General features: G+C 40.4%; 1 protein-coding gene and 1 pseudogene across 1 annotated transcript; both read right to left on the bottom strand.

Moving 5' to 3' along the window:
• Nucleotides 1-291: 291 nt before the first annotated feature.
• Nucleotides 292-4,972, bottom strand: LOC134628754 (perforin-1-like). Its single transcript, XM_063475509.1, has 2 exons — nucleotides 4,440-4,972; nucleotides 292-1,372 (listed from the first exon to the last, which is right to left on the bottom strand). Exons 1-2 carry the CDS (start codon nucleotides 4,970-4,972, stop codon nucleotides 292-294), a joined length of 1,614 nt encoding a protein of 537 aa, XP_063331579.1.
• An 11,282-nt stretch (nucleotides 4,973-16,254) lies between these two features.
• On the bottom strand, nucleotides 16,255-20,000 carry LOC134628753 (perforin-1-like; annotated as a pseudogene).
• Between the last annotated feature and the right edge of the window lie 222 nt (nucleotides 20,001-20,222).

Here is a 20,222-nt window from a genome sequence, read left to right as displayed (position 1 = left end):
CTTTGCTCATGCTTTATTGCTACATAGTTGAAAGAATATGGAAAAAGAAGCATAGGAAGTGCATTACAGTTTTGAGTTAAAAAAAATATGTTTTCACGTAAAAGTTAAAGACAGAATGCCTTGAAGTACAAGCACATAGATATTCAGTATGTCGTCAAATCCATACCGACTCATTACCTAACAATGACATGTGGCTTTAAAGTCACTCATTAACTGGCTTCTCATACTTATTCCCAATCTCTCCAAGAAGAACTCCATTTCTGGTGTGGAAAACCTCAGCCAAAGACGGACTCATGGCGAGGGGATATACTCCTGGCACTGGTTCCCACCAAGACTTGGTGCACACTCTACGATGTAGGAAAAGAAGAAAGTCCCATGATTCAGCATGCAGCTGTCGCTCACCTTCCCTGCTTGCAGATCAAATGAACACTCGCCTAACAGATCACTGTTCCAGTAAGTGTCCTCATCATACACAGCAAATTTAAGTTTGTCTTTCATGTTGATGGTGATGGTGGCAAATTCAAATGTTTCTCTCCATTTAGGGTTGTCATCATTACTTATAATATCAGTGCGCTTTTTCTGATCACCATATGTCACCTCCACTGAACCATCTGTCTGAGTCCACCTGTCACCATACAGACCCTTTGCATAAAGTTTGAACACCTTTAAGGTTGCCAGACCTTTCCCAGCAGGACAGCAGTTTGACTTGACATTCTGGTTACTGTTGCAGACACAAGCACAAGGATCTCTTACGTTTGATCGGTGCCCAATCTTACAGCTTTCTGAACATTTCTTCAGCACTGCATTTTTCTTAATGTACTGCTCCACTTCTCGCTTCAGTCCCGCCCTGGCAGGATGATTTAATGGCAGTATGGTGTGTAGGGGTTTTAAGTTGTATTGGACCACATCAGGGATACTTTTAAGAGAAATGAGCCAGTTTTTATAGACCGAGGGGTCAGATTGGCCTACAAAGAGGATATCACCTCCATCAATATCTCCACCAATGGCTTCTGTGTGTCGTTCATTAAATGAACTACTGAAACTTTGATTAGACCCTAACATCTTTTTCTTTCTCTGACAGTGTTCATACTCTGCTTTAATACTGGCAGAATTTGCAAAAGTAGCTGAAGCTTCAACTGACAAACAGTCACTAACATCAGTATCTGTTAGTCCATTCATTGTAGCCATGCAGGTCCTGACAGCAGTGGTTGCTTTAATTTCACCTCCAAGAGACACTTGTGTGATGTAATGTGTTCCATAAGCGTCAATCAGATTGTGATATAATGATGCAGTTTTAGAGGAATAAGGGGGAATGGAGTCCACAGCCGACTGGAATTCCTGATTCAATGGAGGACTTGTTGCCAGTCTGTAGCTGTGGAACAGAAAAGCATATAAATAAGTTTAACTTAATTGTGTGTATAGTTCCACTTAATTTACGTTATTTTTTATGTTGTTTTCTTTAATTCAAATTGATTCCAACCAATGTTCCCTCTAATTTTTCATGTGTCTGAGCGAACACACAAACCTCCTGAGCGGTCCCTTGGACCACTGTGAGCGATATCAGATGTGTGCACTGTGGTCACGCCGGCATCTAATCCATCCAAGTTACATGGTTTATTAAAATAATCAAATTACAGCATTTACATTTATGTTAGACTACTTTTAATTAACTGCTTTAGCCCACTTACAATTAAAATAAAAAAAATCTTGTTCATGACCTGTGTAGTATGTTAGCACTATTGGAAGTAAAAATAACTTGAACTCCAATTTTGAAAACACAACTTTCTTTCTTTTTTATTTTTTTTATAAAGCTCTGACTTGTATTATGAGTCTGTGGTCTGGGAGAGTATATAATGACCAATGTTGGGCAATTAATTACATAGTTACTTCTTCAAAAAAGTACTCAGTTTGGCAAACAACAAAGTTTTTTGCAGCTATTTTTTTTTAATGCAGCAAATGCATTTTTAAATAAACATTTCAAACTATTTACAGAACAATCAGCTGTTCTGCATCAAATCTGATGCCACACAAATTATTTGTGCCACTCCAAAAAATAATTTCTGTCCACTATGAGATAAAGGAGAACAACAGCCTGATACCTGCAGGCCTGACAACAGGAGATGTATCACTCCTGTAACACCTGTAACATTCAGCAGTCGCCTCATTGTTCTGACACACACAACAAAACTATTGACTACACTACACACTAACTACACAAGATTTGCACTAAACGTCTCAAATCTCTCACATCTCAAAACACCGCCGTCACTCCTAAAACTTCCCCCCGTTTCTTAACAACTAGATGCCACGTTGCCATATCATTTTTTGATTGGTCGACATGGTACTGTTTTGGACGAATAGGAAAGGGAGAGGGTAGTGGGGTTTGGTTTTGCTCACAGGTGGAGAGTGCTTTCAAGCCTTTTTTCTTATAAAACGCCGTTTTTACCGTTTCTTCCCGCAGTAAATATAAACAACGATAGTATTCAGGAAGAAAACCAAACATTGCATATTTTTATCATAACTCTGGTTTTATGTGGCCTATCAACACAATTTAAAAACTGGTATAAAGTTCACACTTTTTCCGTCAGTTGTTCCGTCTGTCCTGCTCACGTCTCCAATGGTTGTACACGCTGTCATTAACGTGGCTTCACTCCACATCAGCCACGCCGCTTTGCTGTCATAGCCTGTCAACGACGTTGATTGGCTGCGTATATACGCATTATTGGCTGGACTATGGGATAAGGTGGTATCGTTCTAATCCCATATGGGAGCAGCCAGTCACTTACTGACTAACACTGCAAAACAGGATTGTTGAAGTATTAATTTTAATTTCAATTCAGGTTAGATTTTTTTTGTGCGCAACGCAGATTTTCTGTGCGCAGAGACCGTGCCAGCAGTGCACAATTGCGCACGTGCGCAGCTTAGAGGCAACATCAACTATCAACAACAGAGAGATGTCAAACATTTCACTCACGGGCCAGATCTGGCCAATCAAAAATCTGGTCTGCTGGATGGCTTTTCAAAATGGAAAACCGCTAAGAATAAGCTTCAGACTTTTCACATTATTTTGCACCAGGAAGCACTGTCTTGCAAGTGATGAAAATAATAATTTTAGCTGAACAAGAAACTCCTCCTCATCAATTTTAAATCCTGTTGACAAACACATTACTCATGACCTTTTATACCAAATAATAACGGTTAAGCCATAGAATGAAAAACTGAAACATTATCAGCTGTTTTGTAACATGTTGAATGCTTTTCATTAGAGCTGGTTATCAATTTCAATCTGTATAACTGATTCGATTCCGGTTCAATTCAATTCAATTTTGACTCAGACATTCCAGAATATTCTGATTCATTTATCAGTAATTATCCATATTTTTATATCTATGAATAAAAACAAAGCTGACACTTGTGAGACAGCAGATGCCTTTGTGTCAAAGTAAGTAAGGATAAAACAATGAGTTTTTCCTGGCTTGGCTTTTTATAGCAGATAACCTTACAAATATTCTGCAGTAGATCAAAAATGGAAGAAAACCATGAATCAGCATATGAGTATTACCTGATGCTGCTCAAGTGAAGCAGAGCAAAGTTACAGAGCTAAGCATTTTGCAATTTGACAGAATTTGTAAAAGTTTAAATGTCTTCGGTATTGAAAAGCAGAAATTAGGCTTTCTTGTCTGAGGTCATATTTGAGAAGAAAAAAACAGCGGCCGACAACAGTGAACAGAACAGTTTTTGAAGTAGTACAGAGAGAGAGAGAGCTGTACAGGAAGTATGATTTTATCAGCAAAAGTAAGAGGGAATTTATGATGATGTTTATCATGCATGAAGCTTAGTTTTGATCATCTTTTGCCGCTGGTTCAGTGAATTTTTGGTCAGAGAGTGATGAAACCTGCAGCTTCAGAGTCTGTGAGATGTTGACTTTCAGCACCCAAAGGCATGTCCGCATATGTGAATGAGCTGCGCTTTGTGTTTACATTTTTGGGGGGAATCTGTTTACCTGCTCTCATTTTCTGTTTTAGCTGTTTGGTGGTTGCTGAAATAGTATTGTGAGCGTTAATCTGAGATTCTTGCATCTCTGGCAAAATTCAGGATTTAATAAATCGATATTATTCAAACTAAAATCTTGAATCGGGAAAATCGATTTTTTAAACGCACTCTTTTCACATCATACAACATGTTAATACACAACTTATAAAATGATATGATATTCCAGCACACTCCAGATCTGTATGTATGTGTTCTGGGTGACCCTATGGGGGGGAAAGTGTTTAGCATCACTGCAGTAAATGCAATAAATACTTCAGTGACAACGAAACCATTTGATTTTGAATCACTCTGGATGCAAAACTAAAAAAAAATACATAAAAAAATAAATAAATAAAAAATTATCCACAAATTGCTCAAATAAGAAAAATATCCACTGACATACTCACCCATAGTAATGACAGTTGATAGAATGGTGTAAGAAGGTGTAGCGGTCTTGTTTTGACTTTTTCATGGCAAAGGTAGAATCTCTTGAGTGAGAACCTCCAAAGCCAACCCCAAACTTTGAAGGCCCTAATGAGATGTCAAGGCCAATTTTCCAGTTGTTGGATACAGATGATGTCGAGTCATTAACAAGAGTTTCAACAGAATCATAGACCACACTGGAGACCTTCAAACTGCACTTGGGCAGGGTTCTCCAGTCCACCACAGCAACAGGGACCTTCTGCTTCTCTCCATTCATGTAGCCATTATGGTACATCCTACAGGTACCATTTCCAGTCTTCCATGTTTCAGTGTCGATCACATAGGCACCTTTTCTCTCCATCGTCACAATGTCAAAGCCTTCACCACCCAAGTTGTAACCAGGGACAAAGTGAGCCTTTTCACACTCCTGTGGTGTACCAGTGAAGCTCACACTGGAAGGAAGGCACAAGGGACTCCATGCCCAACACAGGAGCAGGAGGTGCCACAGCTTTGCCATCTGAATGGAATCATTTAACAATGAGAGGAGATTAAATTACATGAACAAAAGGGAAGTTAAACAGTGCAAAATTCCATTCCAGCTTTCTTAGGGTGAGAGGCAGGGTACACCCTGGACAGGTCGCCAGTCTGTCACAGGGCTAACACATAGACACAGACAACCATTCACACTCATATTCAAACCTATGCACCATTTAGAGCTACCAATTAACTTATCCCCACTAACTGCATGTCTTTGGACTGTAGGAGGAAGCCGGAGTACCCAGAGAGAACCCACGCAAACATGGGGAGAACATGCAAACTCTACACAGACCCTGGACTGATGGACCTTCTTGCTATGAGGCAACAGTGCTAACCACCATGCTGCCCCCCAGTGTAAACTTAAACACCCAAAATATCCAATATACCTCACCCAAAATTCTTATCATTTCTGATTGCATTTGATTTGCTTATGTGAAGTATATGCAGGTAACACAGTGGGATACAGTGGCTTGCAAAAGTATTTGGCCCCCTTGAACTTTTCCACATTTTGTCACATTACAGCCACAAACATGAATCAATGTTATTGGAATTCCACGTGAAAGACCAACACAAAGTGGTGTACACGTGAGAAGTGAAACGAAAATCATACATGATTCCAAACATTTTTTACAAATAAATAACTGCAAAGTGGGGTGTGCGTAATTATTCAGGCCCCCTGAGTCAATACTTTGTAGAACCACCTTTTACTGCAATGACAGCTGCCAGTCTTTTAGGGTATGTCTCTACCAGCTTTGCACATCTAGAGACTGAAATCCTTGCCTATTCTTCTTTGCAGAAAAGCTCCAGCACAGTCAGATTAGATGGACAGCGTTTGTGAACAGCAGTTTTCAGATCTTGCCACAGATTCTTGATTGGATTTAGATCTGGACTTTGACTGGGCCATTCTAACACATGGATATGTTTTGTTTTAAACCATTCCATTGTTGCCCTGGCTTTACGTTTAGGGTCGTTGTCCTGCTGGAAGGTGAACCTCCGCCCCAGTCTCAAGTGTTTTGCAGACTCCAAGAGGTTTTCTTCCAAGATTGCCCTGTATTTGGCTCCATCCATCTTCCCATCAACTCTGACCAGCTTCCCTGTCCCTGCTGAAGAGAAGCGCCCCCAGAGCATGATGCTGCCACCACCATATTTGACAGTGGGGATGGTGTGTTCAGAGTGATGTGCAATGTTAGTTTTCCGCCACACATAGCGTTTTGCATTTTGGCCAAAAAGTTCCATTTTGGTCTCATCTGACCAGAGCACCTTCTTCACATGTTTGCTGTGTCTCCCACATGGCTTGTGGCAAACTGCAAACAGGACTTCTTATGGTTTTCTGTTAACAATGGCTTTCTTCTTGCCACTCTTCCATAAAGGCCAACTTTGTGCAGTGCACGACTAATAGTTGTCCTATGGACAGATTCCCCCACCTGAGCTGTAGATCTCTGCAGCTCGTCCAGAGCCACCATGGGCCTCTTGGCTGCATTTCTGATCAGCGCTCTCCTTGTTCGGCCTGTGAGTTTAGGTGGACGGCCTTGTCTTGGTAGGTTTACAGTTGTGCCATACTCCTTCCATTTCTGAATGATCGCTTGAACAGTGCTCCGTGGGATGTTCAAGGCTTGGGAAATCTTTTTGTAGCCTAAGCCTGCTTCACCTACCGCCTACTGGTGATGGCCAGAGGGGCCAGTGGCGCAATATGACAGCCTCGCTTCTGTCAGTCTGCCCCAGGCAGCTGTGGCTACAACTGTAGCTTGCCTCCCCCAGTGTGTGAATGTGAGAGTGAATGAATAGTGGTATTGTAAAGCGCTTTGAGGGTCTCAAAAAGCGCTATATAAATGCAATCCATTATTATTATTATTATTATAAATTTCTCAATAACTTTATCCCTGACCTGTCTGGTGTGTTCTTTGGACTTCATAGTGTTGTTGCTCCCAATATTCTCTTAGACAACTTCTGAGGCCGTCACAGAGCAGCTGTATTTGTTTATTTATTACACACAGGTGCACTCTATTTAGTCATTAGCACTCATCAGGCAATGTCTATGGGCAACTGACTGCACTCAGACCAAAGGGGGCTGAATAATTACGCACACCCCACTTTGCAGTTATTTGTTTGTAAAAAATGTTTGGAATCATGTATGAGTTTCGTTCCACTTCTCACGTGTACACCACTTTGTATTGGTCTTTCACGTGGAATTCCAATAAAATTGATTCATGTTTGTGGGCTGTAATGTGACAAAATGTGGGAAAGTTCAAGGGGGCCGAATACTTTTGCAAGCCACTGTATCCCACCTCCTCCTCACTCTATCTAGGCAGCTTCCTCAGGAAAACCAAGCGGAAGGCAAGACAAAAGACTCAATATGGAAAAGAACCAGATATTAATAACTAATGATTAAATGCAGTGTTGTATAAACACATAATAAGTGAAAAATGGTGAGTGAAGAAGAAACACACAATGGATCATAGGAAGCCCCTAGCAACCTAGGCCTATTGTAGCGTAACTAAGGGAGCATTCAGCCCTCACTATAAGGTTTGTAAAAAGGGAAAGAATTAGGCCTAATCATAACATTATGAGGGTGTCTTCCAAATCCAAACTGGGACCTGGTTCCACAGAACAGGGGCCTGAAAGCTGAGCAAAGTGCTCTATTGCATTGATATGGTACTGTAAGGTCTTTATGATTAGATCGGGTCAGATTATTCAACATCTTGTACGTGAAGAAAATAATTTTGAATTTGATTCTGGTTTTAACAAGAAGTCAATGAAGAGAAGCTAATATGAGAAAAATATACTTTTTCTTTCTAGTTCCTGCCATTACTCTCCAGAGTTGCTCAACAAGTGGTATAATTTCTGTCAGCAAGATCATTTTTTCTCTAATAGCTAAAACTTTATGTGTGAAGAAATTTATGTGGCTTGATAGAGCATTTACTGTTTGTCAGCCTGGCTACAGTGCTGAGGAGAAACCTGGGATTGTTCTTATTTTCTTTAAACAGTGATGAATAGTAAGGTGTTCTAGATTTACAGAGGGTTTTATTTTATAAAGCGTAAATGTAGATCTTCTAAATTAGTCAAACACCATGTCCTCTCCATCTTATGGGTTATCTGCTTTAAGGTGCAAGTACGAGAGTTACACCAGCAAGTCAAGTACTTCTGATTCAAGGCTTTCAAATTCTGAGGAGCTACAGTATCCAGAGTGATACACAGTGAGGATGCAACAATATTAACAATATAATTGACCTCCGTGGGAGTAGAGTTTAAGTAGTTTCTCTGCACTGTTTTGGCACATGTCACCGAAGAAAATGGAGGGTGAAAGGCAGAGTAAATAAATATGATGATTAACTAGTAAATAATTTACTGACAGGGACTTAGAAGAGGACAAACCTAGGACACGCTGGAGAGATTATATCCTCGGCTGGCCTCGGAACACTTTGGTGTTCCCCGGATAAGCCACATTTCTAGAAAATAAGAGTTGCTCCCTCCAAATGGGATGGATGCTGTCTCTAATAACAAAACTTAAAACGTTTTTCATTTATCTTTAAAGCCCACATCATTTTTTGAACATCACTCAGACAGCCAGCAATTTAATTAGAATATTTTGGCTAAACATGTTACTCTACTTTTTAAACAACTAAGAACATATAATATTTCACGATTACAAAATAAACTGTAAGCAGTTGAATTTTGAAATAACTCGTGTTTTGCATAGTTTTGTTACATTAACCATCTTATCTAGTTTCCACTGGTCATGCAGTGATTTCATGCACCTCCACTGGAGCATGACCAATATTTTCAGAGCCACTACACTAAAGTATTAACCAAAGGGCAAAAAGAAAATCATATGGAACAAAGGACTTGATGGTCTTACCTTGACAGCTGGCAGAAAGCTTTGGTCAGTACCTTCTATTATCCTTACCTAGAGTGTAGTGAAGATAAAAGAGTGAAGTTTTAGTTGCACCACGCTCTTTTATACCTTTTTTTTTCTTTTGTACCTTACGATTTTAACACCCACAATCCCACAATGATGTGTTTTACTTCTTTCACACCTATTTCACACATGGGGAAGCTGTCTTTTTATGGCTTGTTAATACATTATAGTAAGTGAAGTAAAAATATACATACAGTCATTTGAGAATGAAAATGTGGTGAGGAGTGTACAAAATCCTGTGGAAAAAAAAAAATGTACACCCCTTGTAAAACCACATTTAGCAGCAAATTCTTGCAGTAATTGTTTCATATATGGCTTTAATGGTCCTTCACATCATTTTGAAAGAATTCTAACTCACACTGGAGCCTTGATGATTTTTTATCATGTATATACCCACACACACATATAGTCAAAGTCAAAGTCAGCTTTATTGTCAAAGACCATATGTACAGTCATACACAGGAATTTGAAATTGCAATGCTCCCATGGCCCTGAGTGTACACTAAAAATATAAAGATAAAAAAGTAAAAAAATAAAATAAAATAAAATAAAAGTTTTATGCACAATACAATACTTAGCAATTATTTAAACAGCAGTGTCCAGCGCAATCATAGTGATTGTGGGCAAGTTCGTGTGCAGTGGGAGTGGGGCAGTCAGTGAAAGGGCAATGCATCCTGACTGATGGACGAAGCTGTCTTTCAGTCTGCTTGTTCTGGCCCGGAGGCTCTTCAGTCTCCTTCCTAATGGCAGCAAACTGAAGAAGCTGTTGGACGTATGAGTGGAGTCACCTGTGATGCAGAGGGCTTTACAGATAAGGTGGGTGCAGTAGATCTCCTGGAGGGAGGGAAGAGAAGTACCCACGATCCTCTCCGCTGCTCTCACTACCCGTTGTATCTTTTTTCAGCAGGACCCAGTGCAGGAGCCACACCACACAGTGATGCAGCTGGTTAGGATGCTCTCAATGGTGCCTCTGTAGAAGGTTGTAGGGGTTGAGGCTCTTGCTCTCATCAGTTTGTGGAGGAAGTAGAGTTGCTGTTGGACTTTACTGACCAGTGATGCAGTAGTTTTTGACCAGGAGAGATCTTCTGAGATGTGCGCACCCAGGAACGTGGTGCTGCTTACCCTCTCCACATCAGCACCATTGATGGTTAGTGGGGTGTGCAGGGTGTGAGTCCTTAGTCTTCTCCACATTCAGGGACAGGTTGTTGTTGCTGCCAGATGGTTAACTTCACTCCTGTAGCAGGTGTCATCGTTGTTGCTGATGTGACCTACCACAGTTGTGTCGTCTGCAAACTTGATGAAAAGGTTGGAGCTGTGTGATGGTGTACAGTCGTGGGTCAGCAGAGTGAAGAGCAGGGGGCTCAAGACACATCCTTGGGGAGCCCCTGTATTCAGTGTTCTTGTGCTGGAGGTGTCTTCCTGTCAGGAAATCCAGCAGCCAGTTACACAGCGAGGTGCTGATCCCCAGCAGATCCAGTTCGTGAATAAGTTGCTGGGGAATGATGGTGTTGAATGCTGAACTGAAGTCTATGAACAGCATTCTAACGTATGAGTCTCTAGTGTCCAGATGTGTGAGGGCTGAGTGAAGGGCAGTTGAAATTGCATCATCGGTTGAGTGGTTTGACAGGTATGCAAACTGAAATGGATCCAGGTTGGGGGAAAGAGATGTCTTTATTTGAAGCATGACTAACCTTTCAAAGCACTTCATAATGATGGAGGTGAGTGCGACCGGACAGTCGTCATTAAAGCAGGAGGGAGATGACTTCTTCGGTACACACTGTCATGTCACCACCCGATCGTTGGGGGGAGGGTGGAGTCTTCTGTCCACAGTCTGCGGAGTGGGCTTGTAGCCTTTGATGGTCTGTATCCCTTGCCAAAGAGTGTCTCTGCTGTCACTGAAGCTTTGAGAAATCCTCCTGGAGTACTGCCTTTTTGCCTCTCTTATGCCACATGACAGTTTTGCCCTTGCTGTTCTTAGGCTCACCTCATCCCCAGCTCTGAAGGCTGCATTTCTCACCCTCAGGAGCGGGTTGGCCCGGACAGTGATGGTCCTGGTCTCTGTGATGTCATCGATGCATTTTGAGATGTAGCCAATGACAGTTTCCGTATATTCCTGCAGGCCTGTGGTGTTGCTGTGTGTGGCGGCCTGTTTAAAGATCTCCCCGTCTGTGGTGGAAAAGCAGTCTTGCAGTGCCTTTGAGAACACTTCTGGCCACACACGTACCTGCTTACAAACTGGTTTGGTGACTTTGACCAGGGGTCTGTATGCTTGCATTAGCATAACAGTGATGTGATCAGAGGCACCAAGGTCGGGGAGGGGGAGGGCTTTGTAATCTCCTCTCAGAGTGGTGAAAACATTGTCCAAAATGTTGTTTCCTCGTGTGGGAAATTCAGTGTTTGTGCAGTTTGGGAAGCACAGTCTTTGGATCTGCATGATTGAAATCACCCACTAGGACAAGAAAAGCATCTCCCTGACATGCTGATACAGTTTATTCAGTGCCTCACTCCTGTTGTTGTTATTGGAGCAGGGAGGGATAGAGTCAGCAACAAACACTATGGCTGAAATTTCCCTCAGTAGGTAGAACGGTCTGCATTTGATGATCATAAGCTCCAGCAGAGGTGAACAGTGTTTGCAAGCCACAACAGAATCAGGGCACCAGCCATCGTTGATGTAAACACAGAGTGAGCTCTGTCTGCTCGAAAGCATGTTAGCCGGTCAAGTTGAATGGCGGTGTCGGTGATGTTATTATTAAGCCAAGTTTCCACAAAGACGGTGACACAACACTCTCTCACTGACTTCAAGGTGGACTGAAGTAAGCGTACATGATCCAGCTTGTTGTCCAGGGAGTGCACGTTGGACAGTACGATGGTGGGAATAGCGGGTTTGTGTGGATTAGCCGCTAGCCTGCTTCGGATGCCTCCCCGCTCTTTTGTCTCCTCTCGCACCACCTGAGACATTTCCACTGTAGGCAAGATCTTGTGACAGGGGTTGCTGATGGTAGATGCCCCCGACTTTTCCACTGTGGGCGAGGTGTAGTAGCAGGGGTTGCTGGTGGTAGATGCCTCCAAAGCAGTCCACAGTTTCTCAGTGTGGTTCATAGCTCTTCCGTGATTAAAAAGTTAGTGGATTTGCTTCTCTTGATTTTGAGGAGCTCACTACTGTATGAGTGTTGTGAAAAACAAGAAAAAGAGCAAAACAAAGACAGAAACACTGTTTTGTCAGGATGGGGAGCAGCCGCTGCGTGTGTCCGCGGCGCCTCTTGGACATGCACATTTGCATGAGTGTTTTATTGTGTATTTGGATATAGAAGCAATAAAACATTTTCAAAGCCATTAAGAATTACATTACTGCATGCACGTGACTGCATATTTATGTAATTATTAGCTAGGGTTAGGTCTGCAACAATAGTGGGGAACAATCAAAAGTCAAGTTCTTTAACAGTGATTAGTGAAAAAGCATTTAGCCAAAATATATAGACAGAAAACATCTGATCTAAGTCTCATCTTTTAAAAATAATTATTAATCATCGCCTCACGTAAGTGTAAAGCACAACCAAGGTTTCCTGTCTGAACTTTGCGGGTCTTTAAAGTTGGACAGTGCCTGACAAGAGGCTTTTAAATTAGATTTACGTCATGTTTTAAACTGTTATTTAAATAGTCTTCTGTACTTTGTTCGTAGGACTGCGCTAAAATAGCAACCTGACTGCGTTAAGATGGTCTGATTATCTATCACACACTTTTTTTGTCTTCTTCTTTTTTTTTATTTAGCCTCTGACATGATACGTGTATTTAAACATAAACTCGTTTAGACTTTACTACCACTAAAATCTAAACCAGGGTAAACTCAACAGCCAGCAGCCGACTGTCCGTAACGGGCTGAGAGTCACGTTAACCATAATATAACAAGCAGGAATAAACTGACGGACCTCTCCGTGTCTCCACCATTAAACACGTCTCTGGTTGCAGCAAGTCATGAAACATCTCCCTGTTTCTCTACTATATAATATAACATAAAATATTCAGATAACCAGAGATTGGTTTGCTGGATATTCTCAGATGTGTGTGTTATGTCATTTGGATAACTTTCCTACAAGATGAACATAGTGGGAAAACGAGCATTCACTCGCAATTTTTAAAATATAATATATATTTTTTTAAAAAACTAAATCTTAGTTTAACATGTACATAGCTTTTGGAACATTTTTTTATCGTTATTATTTTTCATTTACTTTTTTCTGTTGATGTTACAGTAAGTTCACCTTTCAACTACTAATGTTTCGATGTGCCGTGAAAATCGCATATTGTGAGGCCCTCTGCATCAAATAGGTTTAGCCTACACAGATAACAGTGTGGTGCAACTGAGTTGATGGGAAGGACTCATATTGTTAAAGCTGAGCAACAAAGGCCACAGAAGTCCTTTCTGTGCCAGGCTGACCTGGCTGAATAGACAGCTCTGTAGGATCATGTTCTGTATCCATCTAACCTTTTAACACAAAATATACTTAAATGTATAAGTTACATTTTGCACTGAATGTTCTGACTGTATTCTGTGACCATGTAGATAAATTGTGTTTCTAAATGATTTTATGATTGTTATTTACCTTCGTATAAAGCCATGCAGACTGCTGTTGTGCTCTGTATTAATGTTTGGCCCCTTTACAAAGGCTAATTGAAACCTCACAAACACAACCGGTTCACCTGTGAATGGATTAATTTCATATTTCCAAAATAAGTTTCAAACATTTGACCCACAGGCCAACTGCTGGCTTTGTAAAGTTGACAGTTTCAGAGAAGGAGGGCAACAATTTTCGCTTCTCAGTGTTTTGAAACCAGGAAGAATTATCTTGCAAGTCATTATAAGATCACATCATGAGTGAATCTCATCATCAGCTTTACATCCTTCTTACTGACAAACACATTATTCAAAAAGAAACAGGAAGAACTCAAATATATTCATTTACTTTATAAAGTATAATTTATTAAATGTTTTCAGCAATAGTACTTTTTTACACCTTTTTAAATAGTTTTTTGTTATAATTCAACTGTTCGATCCCACTTAAATTCAAACCGGGTTGTATGTCACCCATGAAGTAAAAGTCAAAGTGAACTTTATTGTCATCTCAGCCATGTAAATGTATGCAAAGAGATACATTATAAAGCTCCAGGTTTACACATAATGCAAATGGCAGGATACTGTGCTCTGACATAGAGAATAAGTACACACAGACAAAGATACAAAATATCAATACAAACTCAAACTGTATGGTTAGTCTGCAGTAAACTCCAGCACAGAAAGTATGGAATGATGCTTGTATTGATCAGCCATGTCCTGAGTTTATGTACCGTACTCTGCAAGACACAAATGAAGTGGACAGTTGTAACTTATATGAGCTACACAGTTACAAATTTGCAGTACGTGAAAGTGTAATACAGAAGAAGCAGCATAGTCTGAATATAAAATACAATGTCTGAAACTTAAAGAGATATGAAATGATATGAACATGACAGATGCAGTTTACATTCTAACCAGACAGCCCTGCACAGAAGCAGGAGCTGCCACAGCTTTGCCATCTGTATGGAACCATTTAAGAATGAGAAGATATGAAATGACATGGATAAAAAAAACAAAAGTTAAACATTCTTACACATCTCACACTGCAGCCCTAAACCTTTTCAGGCATTACTTACTGAAAATACATGTGAGACTATTAACGTACAAAAAATGCTCAAGTCAAGGAATGTTTTTAAAGAAATAACTCTGTCGTCTTACCCTGACAGTTAGCAGCCAGCTCAGATCAGTACCTTCCATCGTCTGAAGTATGCTATAGTACTGATGTAGAAGTGGAGACTTCCTTGTGCTGTTTTCACAGATTTTATTTTTAACTGCTCTAACACCCACAGCAACAATGTGCACTAGTTAGTTTCACCTCACACATAAAACACATAGAGCCACTGTAGTCTGTGATAACCTCTTGATGCACTGAATAAACAGTTACCAATATAAACTTGCAATAAAAAGTTTGTAAGAGCATTAGTTTTATTTTTTTATGTAAAAAGGATCTTGCTCGGGGAGGTTGTTTAGATGTCTTTGTCTTTATATCGGAATTCGCTTACTCCTCAACACATAATTCTACTTATCATGTAAATTTAGTTTAAATATCACTATGAAATTTTGTATATTTTGAATATACGATTACTTCAGTTAGTGGTTTCATGTATGCCAGTAGCTTATAGTCCTCTCTTATTAGTTCTTTATTAGTTCCAAACTGGTGAAACCCTTGTAGATCTCATTTTAAGTTACTGTTTAACCTCTTAATGACCATGAGGTGATCTATGAGTCTCCTAGTATTGGAGTTAATGATGGGTTGTTTTGATCAAATGCCTAAGTTGTTGGTGTTAGATTAAATTCAATATTCTAATCTTTTTATATACATGACACGCTTTAGCACTCTCTAATCAAAACTTCATTGCAAGTGATACACCAACAACACAAAAAGAGCACAGTATTTTTGTAGAAGTAGTACCCAAACGCAGGACTCAAACACAATGAGGTCAACTAAACAAGGTAGCTGTACAAAGAACAATTAAACACTAAATAAAACAAAACAAAACCGAACACTAGGAACTGGGAACTAGGAGTAACAAGGGAAATGAGGAGCACAAGGAAACACACAGCAACGTGGATGACGCAACAACAAGCAAAGGTAACTTATATACACACACAGGAAAATGAGGGGATGGGTAACAGGCAGGAACACAGGAGGAACAAAGGACACATAACAAAACGGGGGAAGCAAACCTGAACAAAATACACGTGAGACAAGGACTACAAAAATAAACTTGGAACATAAAGAAAAACAGGGGCATAAGAGTCCAAAACAAAAAACTAGCAGTTCAGTAGGCCAGCCAAGTGGCCAAAGGAGACGGAGTAGTTCAGGAGGCCAACAGTGTGGCCAGCCGTGCAGACGAAGGAGCTCTGCAGGACCACCTCATGCTGGCGGTGCAGGCAATTGAGATCTGGAAAGCAACCAGGAGGCCAGTGACGAAGACAGAGCACAAAAAGTAAAAGACTAAATGAACAAAAGATTAAATTAGGAAGCAAAGCTCAAGACTAAGAAACCAAGAACTACACAATAATAAAAAATGACGGTCCAAAAGTCCAAAAACAGGCAGTCAAAAACACCCTGGACCATGACAATTTTTTTAATTACTCAAATAAAACACACGCATTGTCTTTGCTCATGCTTTATTGCTAGATTTTTGAACTAATATGGAGACGAAGCATAGAAAGTGGATTACATTGCCCACAAGCATGGCTGAATTAAAAAATATATATTTTTGCATATAAAAGTCAAAGACAGAATGCCATGAAGTACAAGCACATAGATATTCAGCATATGGTCAAATCCTTATTCTCTCATTGACTCATCTTACATCAGTGACATCTAGCATTAAACTCACACGTTTACTGGCCTGTCATACTTATTCCCCATCTTTCCAAGAAGAACCCCATTTCTGGTGTGGAAAACCTCGGCCAAAGACGGACTCATGGCCGAGGGGATATACTCCTGACACTGGTTCCCACTAAGACTTGGTGCACACTCTACGATGTAGGAAAAGAAGAAGGTCCCATGATTCAGCATGCAGCTGTCGCTCACCTTCCCTGCTCGCAGATCAAATGAACACTCGCCTAACAGATCACTGTTCCAGTAAGTGTCCTCATCATACACAGCAAATTTTATTTTATTTTTCATGTTGATGGTGATGGTTCCAAACTCAAATGTTTCTCTCCATTTAGGGTTGTCATCATTACTTATAATATCAGTGCGCTTTTTCTGATCACCATATGTCACCTCCACTGAACCATCTGTTTGACTCCAGTCATCACCATACAGACCCTCTGCATAAAGTTTGAACACCTTTAAGGTTGCAAAACCTTTCCCAGCAGGACAGCAGTTTGACTTGACATTCTGGTTACTGTTGCAGACACAAGCACAAGGATCTCTTACATTTGATCGGTGCCCAATCTTACAGGTTTCTGAACATTTCTTCAGCACTGCATTTTTCTTAATGTACTGCTCCACTTCTCGCTTCAGTCCCGCCCTGGCAGGATGATTTAATGGCAGTATGGTGTGTAGGGGTTTTAAGTTGTATTGGACCACATCAGGGATACTTTTAAGAGAAATGAGCCAGTTTTTATAGACCGAGGGGTCAGATTGGCCTACAAAGAGGATATCACCTCCATCAATATCTCCACCAATGGCTTCTGTGTGTCGTTCATTAAATGAACTGCTGAAACTTTGATTAGACCCTAACTTCTTTTTCTTTCTCTGACAGTGTTCATACTCTGCTTTAATACTGGCAGAATTTGCAAAAGTAGCTGAAGCTTCAACTGACAAACAGTCACTAACATCAGTATCTGTTAGTCCATCCATTGTAGCCATGCAGGTCCTGACAGCAGTGGTTGCTTTAATTTCACCTCCAAGAGACACTTGTGTGATGTAATGTGTTCCATAAGTGTCAATCAGATTGTGATATAATGGCGCAGTTTTAGAGGAATAAGGGGGAATATCCACAGCCGACTTTAATTCCTGACTCAAAGGAGGACTTGTTGCCAGTCTGTAGCTGTGGAACAGAAAAGCATATAACTGCATTAATGTCTGAACCATTTTATTTGAATCATTTTAGATTTTATTTCTATTAATTCAAAACAGAATCACAATACTAAGGAAACGGTAGCAAACTGTTGAGAAACAGGTGTGTCAAACATATGACCCACAGGTGAATCTGACCCAGTGTTTTGCACCAGGAAGCATTTTTTTAAAATCATTATGAAATGATTGCATCTTTACTCAATCTTAACTACAGGAAAATCATCAGTTTTACATCGTCTTACTGACAAATACTTTAACCACGGCCAGCAATATTGAGGAACAATAATTAAGCTACAGACAGAAACAGGAAAAACTCAGACTTAATGATCTGATTAGTAAAAGTATGATACAATGAATATGAAAAATTTTAGTGTATAATTTCTTTACATTTAAAGATGTTTTTAATATTTTTTTTATGTGATGGTTTGGCTGCTCCACGCCACATAAAGTGAAATTGGGTTATATATGGCATATACAGTACTGGGAAGGTCACCTTTAAAATGTATTCCACAGAATACATGCCCCAAAATATATTTTGTAACATATTCCTTTACGTTACTCAATGAGAGTAACATATTCTGAATACTTTGGATTACTTAATATATCATCATAAATCGTAAATAAAACAGGTGCGCGGCTCCGAACCGTAGTAAAGGGACCTCTGACTAATACGTCGGGTTCGCGTCGGGCTCGTAGCCGAAAACTAGCTTTACTTTGTTGTCTGGGTCAACTTTGCTAGCGAGAGACAGAGAGAGACGTTGTAAGGCTGCTCCAACGGAACTTATTGTTTCCGGAGGAAAACACGAACACAGTGTACAGTCGAGTCTTAATAGCTTACTTACAACTGCGCTCGTCAGGCACTCTTTTTGGCTGCAGTGGTTAATTTTATATTTACATGCTTCCAGCTCCCGTTTCTGGTCGGTGACAACTCTTTTTGACTCTCCTTTTTCTCCCTCACTCGCGCTCACTGACACATAACGGGTATGTCAGTCCATTCTCCCTGCAGCACGGACTACACTGCCCATGAGGCTACATTCTTTAGGGCGATGCCTGTAACACTCTGCCTATTGCCTTCATATTAAATACTTTTTTGAATAATGATTTTTAAAAATGTGTCTTCACGACATTATGCGGGCCGCAAGTAGGGGTGACATGGGGCGCGGGGTTGAGACACAAGATTTTCAAGATTCAAGATTCTTTATTTGTCACGTGCATGGTTATACAGGAATAACACGCAGTGAAATGTGACCTGATACGCTCCTCGACTGTGCAAAGGAAAAAAAGAGAAGGACAGACAGAACTTTATATACACTGAATGAGTATATACAAAGAGGACACTATGTGCAGCAAGTGGGTGAGTTATGTAAATATAAATGGAAATAAAATAAAACAATCTGGAAATTTACAGCTTGTGTACATTGCGTGGGAAGGGTGTTAAAGTGTCTTGTGCTATAGCGAGGCCAGAAGGATCAGGATGATATGAGAATGTGGTGATGAGTCCTGTCTCTGTCACTTAAGGATGATGGGGGGGCTGATTCAACACACAAGCAATAGAGCCTCTTAATGCGTGTTTTGTTTAGGTTTCCACCAGCATGGAATTACCAAAAATAGAGAGGGCACAGCCTAACATATGAAACAGGAAAAGACCGCCGTGTACTCCATTTATTTCAACAAAGTAACTGTATTCTGAATACCACCTTTTTAAACGGTAACTGGAACGGAATACAGTTACTCATATTTTGTATTTTAAATACGTAACGGCGGTACATGTATTCCGCTACTCCCTATCACTGGGCATATAATTAAAAATTGTTTGACACCTCTGCTGTAAAATCAAAGAAAACAAAAATTGTCAGTAAATTAAAAAAATAAATGAGGCAAATATCCACTGACATACTCACCCATAGAATTTACAGTTGATAGAATGATGTAAGAAGGTGTAGTGGTCTTGTTTTGACTTTTTCATGGCAAAGGTAGAATCTCTTGAGTGAGAACCTCCAAAGCCAACCCCAACCGTTACTGAAGGATCTACCGGGATGTCAAGGCCAATTTTCCAGTTGTTGGATACAGATGATGTCGAGTCATTAACAAGAGTTTCAACAGAATCATAGACCACACTGGAGACCTTCAAACTGCACTTGGGCAGGGTTCTCCAGTCCCACCACAGCAACAGGGACCTTCTGCTTCTCTCCATTCATGTAACGGTTACGGTACATCCTACAGGTACCATTTCCAATCTTCCATGTTTCAGTGTCAATCACATAGGCACCTTTTCTCTCCATCGTCACAATGTCAAAGCCTTCACCACCCAAGTTGTAACCAGGGACAAAGTGAGCCTTTTCACACTCCTGTGGTGTACCAGTGAAGCTCACACTGGATGGAAGGCACAAGGGACTCCATGCCCAACACAGGAGAAGGACGTGCCACAGCTTTGCCATCTGAATGGAACCATTTAACAATGAGAAGAGGATAAATGACTTATACACATATATATATATATAAGTTTGAATATTTGATTTTTTTTTTCTAATACAGAAAAGTACTTTTCACACATGAACAGCAGCCCTGACCTTTTCTGGACATTTGACAATTAAGATGCACGTGAGCCCAGAAATGAACCAGAAATGTACAACAAATACTAAAGTCAAGGAATTTCTTTA

Source organism: Pelmatolapia mariae, linkage group LG6 (assembly GCF_036321145.2).
Source record: "Pelmatolapia mariae isolate MD_Pm_ZW linkage group LG6, Pm_UMD_F_2, whole genome shotgun sequence".
NCBI lineage: Eukaryota > Metazoa > Chordata > Actinopteri > Cichliformes > Cichlidae > Pelmatolapia > Pelmatolapia mariae.
The sequence above is the reverse complement of the archived record's forward strand: the minus strand, read 5'-3'. Positions and strand labels throughout refer to the sequence as shown.

What these genes read in the sequence shown, in the direction of transcription:
- LOC134628754 (XM_063475509.1), bottom strand. Translation starts at nt 4,972, where the DNA reads ATGGCAAAGCTGTGGCACCTCCTGCTCCTGTGTTGGGCATGGAGTCCC. An exon ending in ATCAACTGTCATTACTATGG is followed by an intron (nt 1,373 to 4,439) that starts GTGAGTATGTCA and finishes TCTGTTCCACAG; the next exon opens with CTACAGACTGGCAACAAGTC.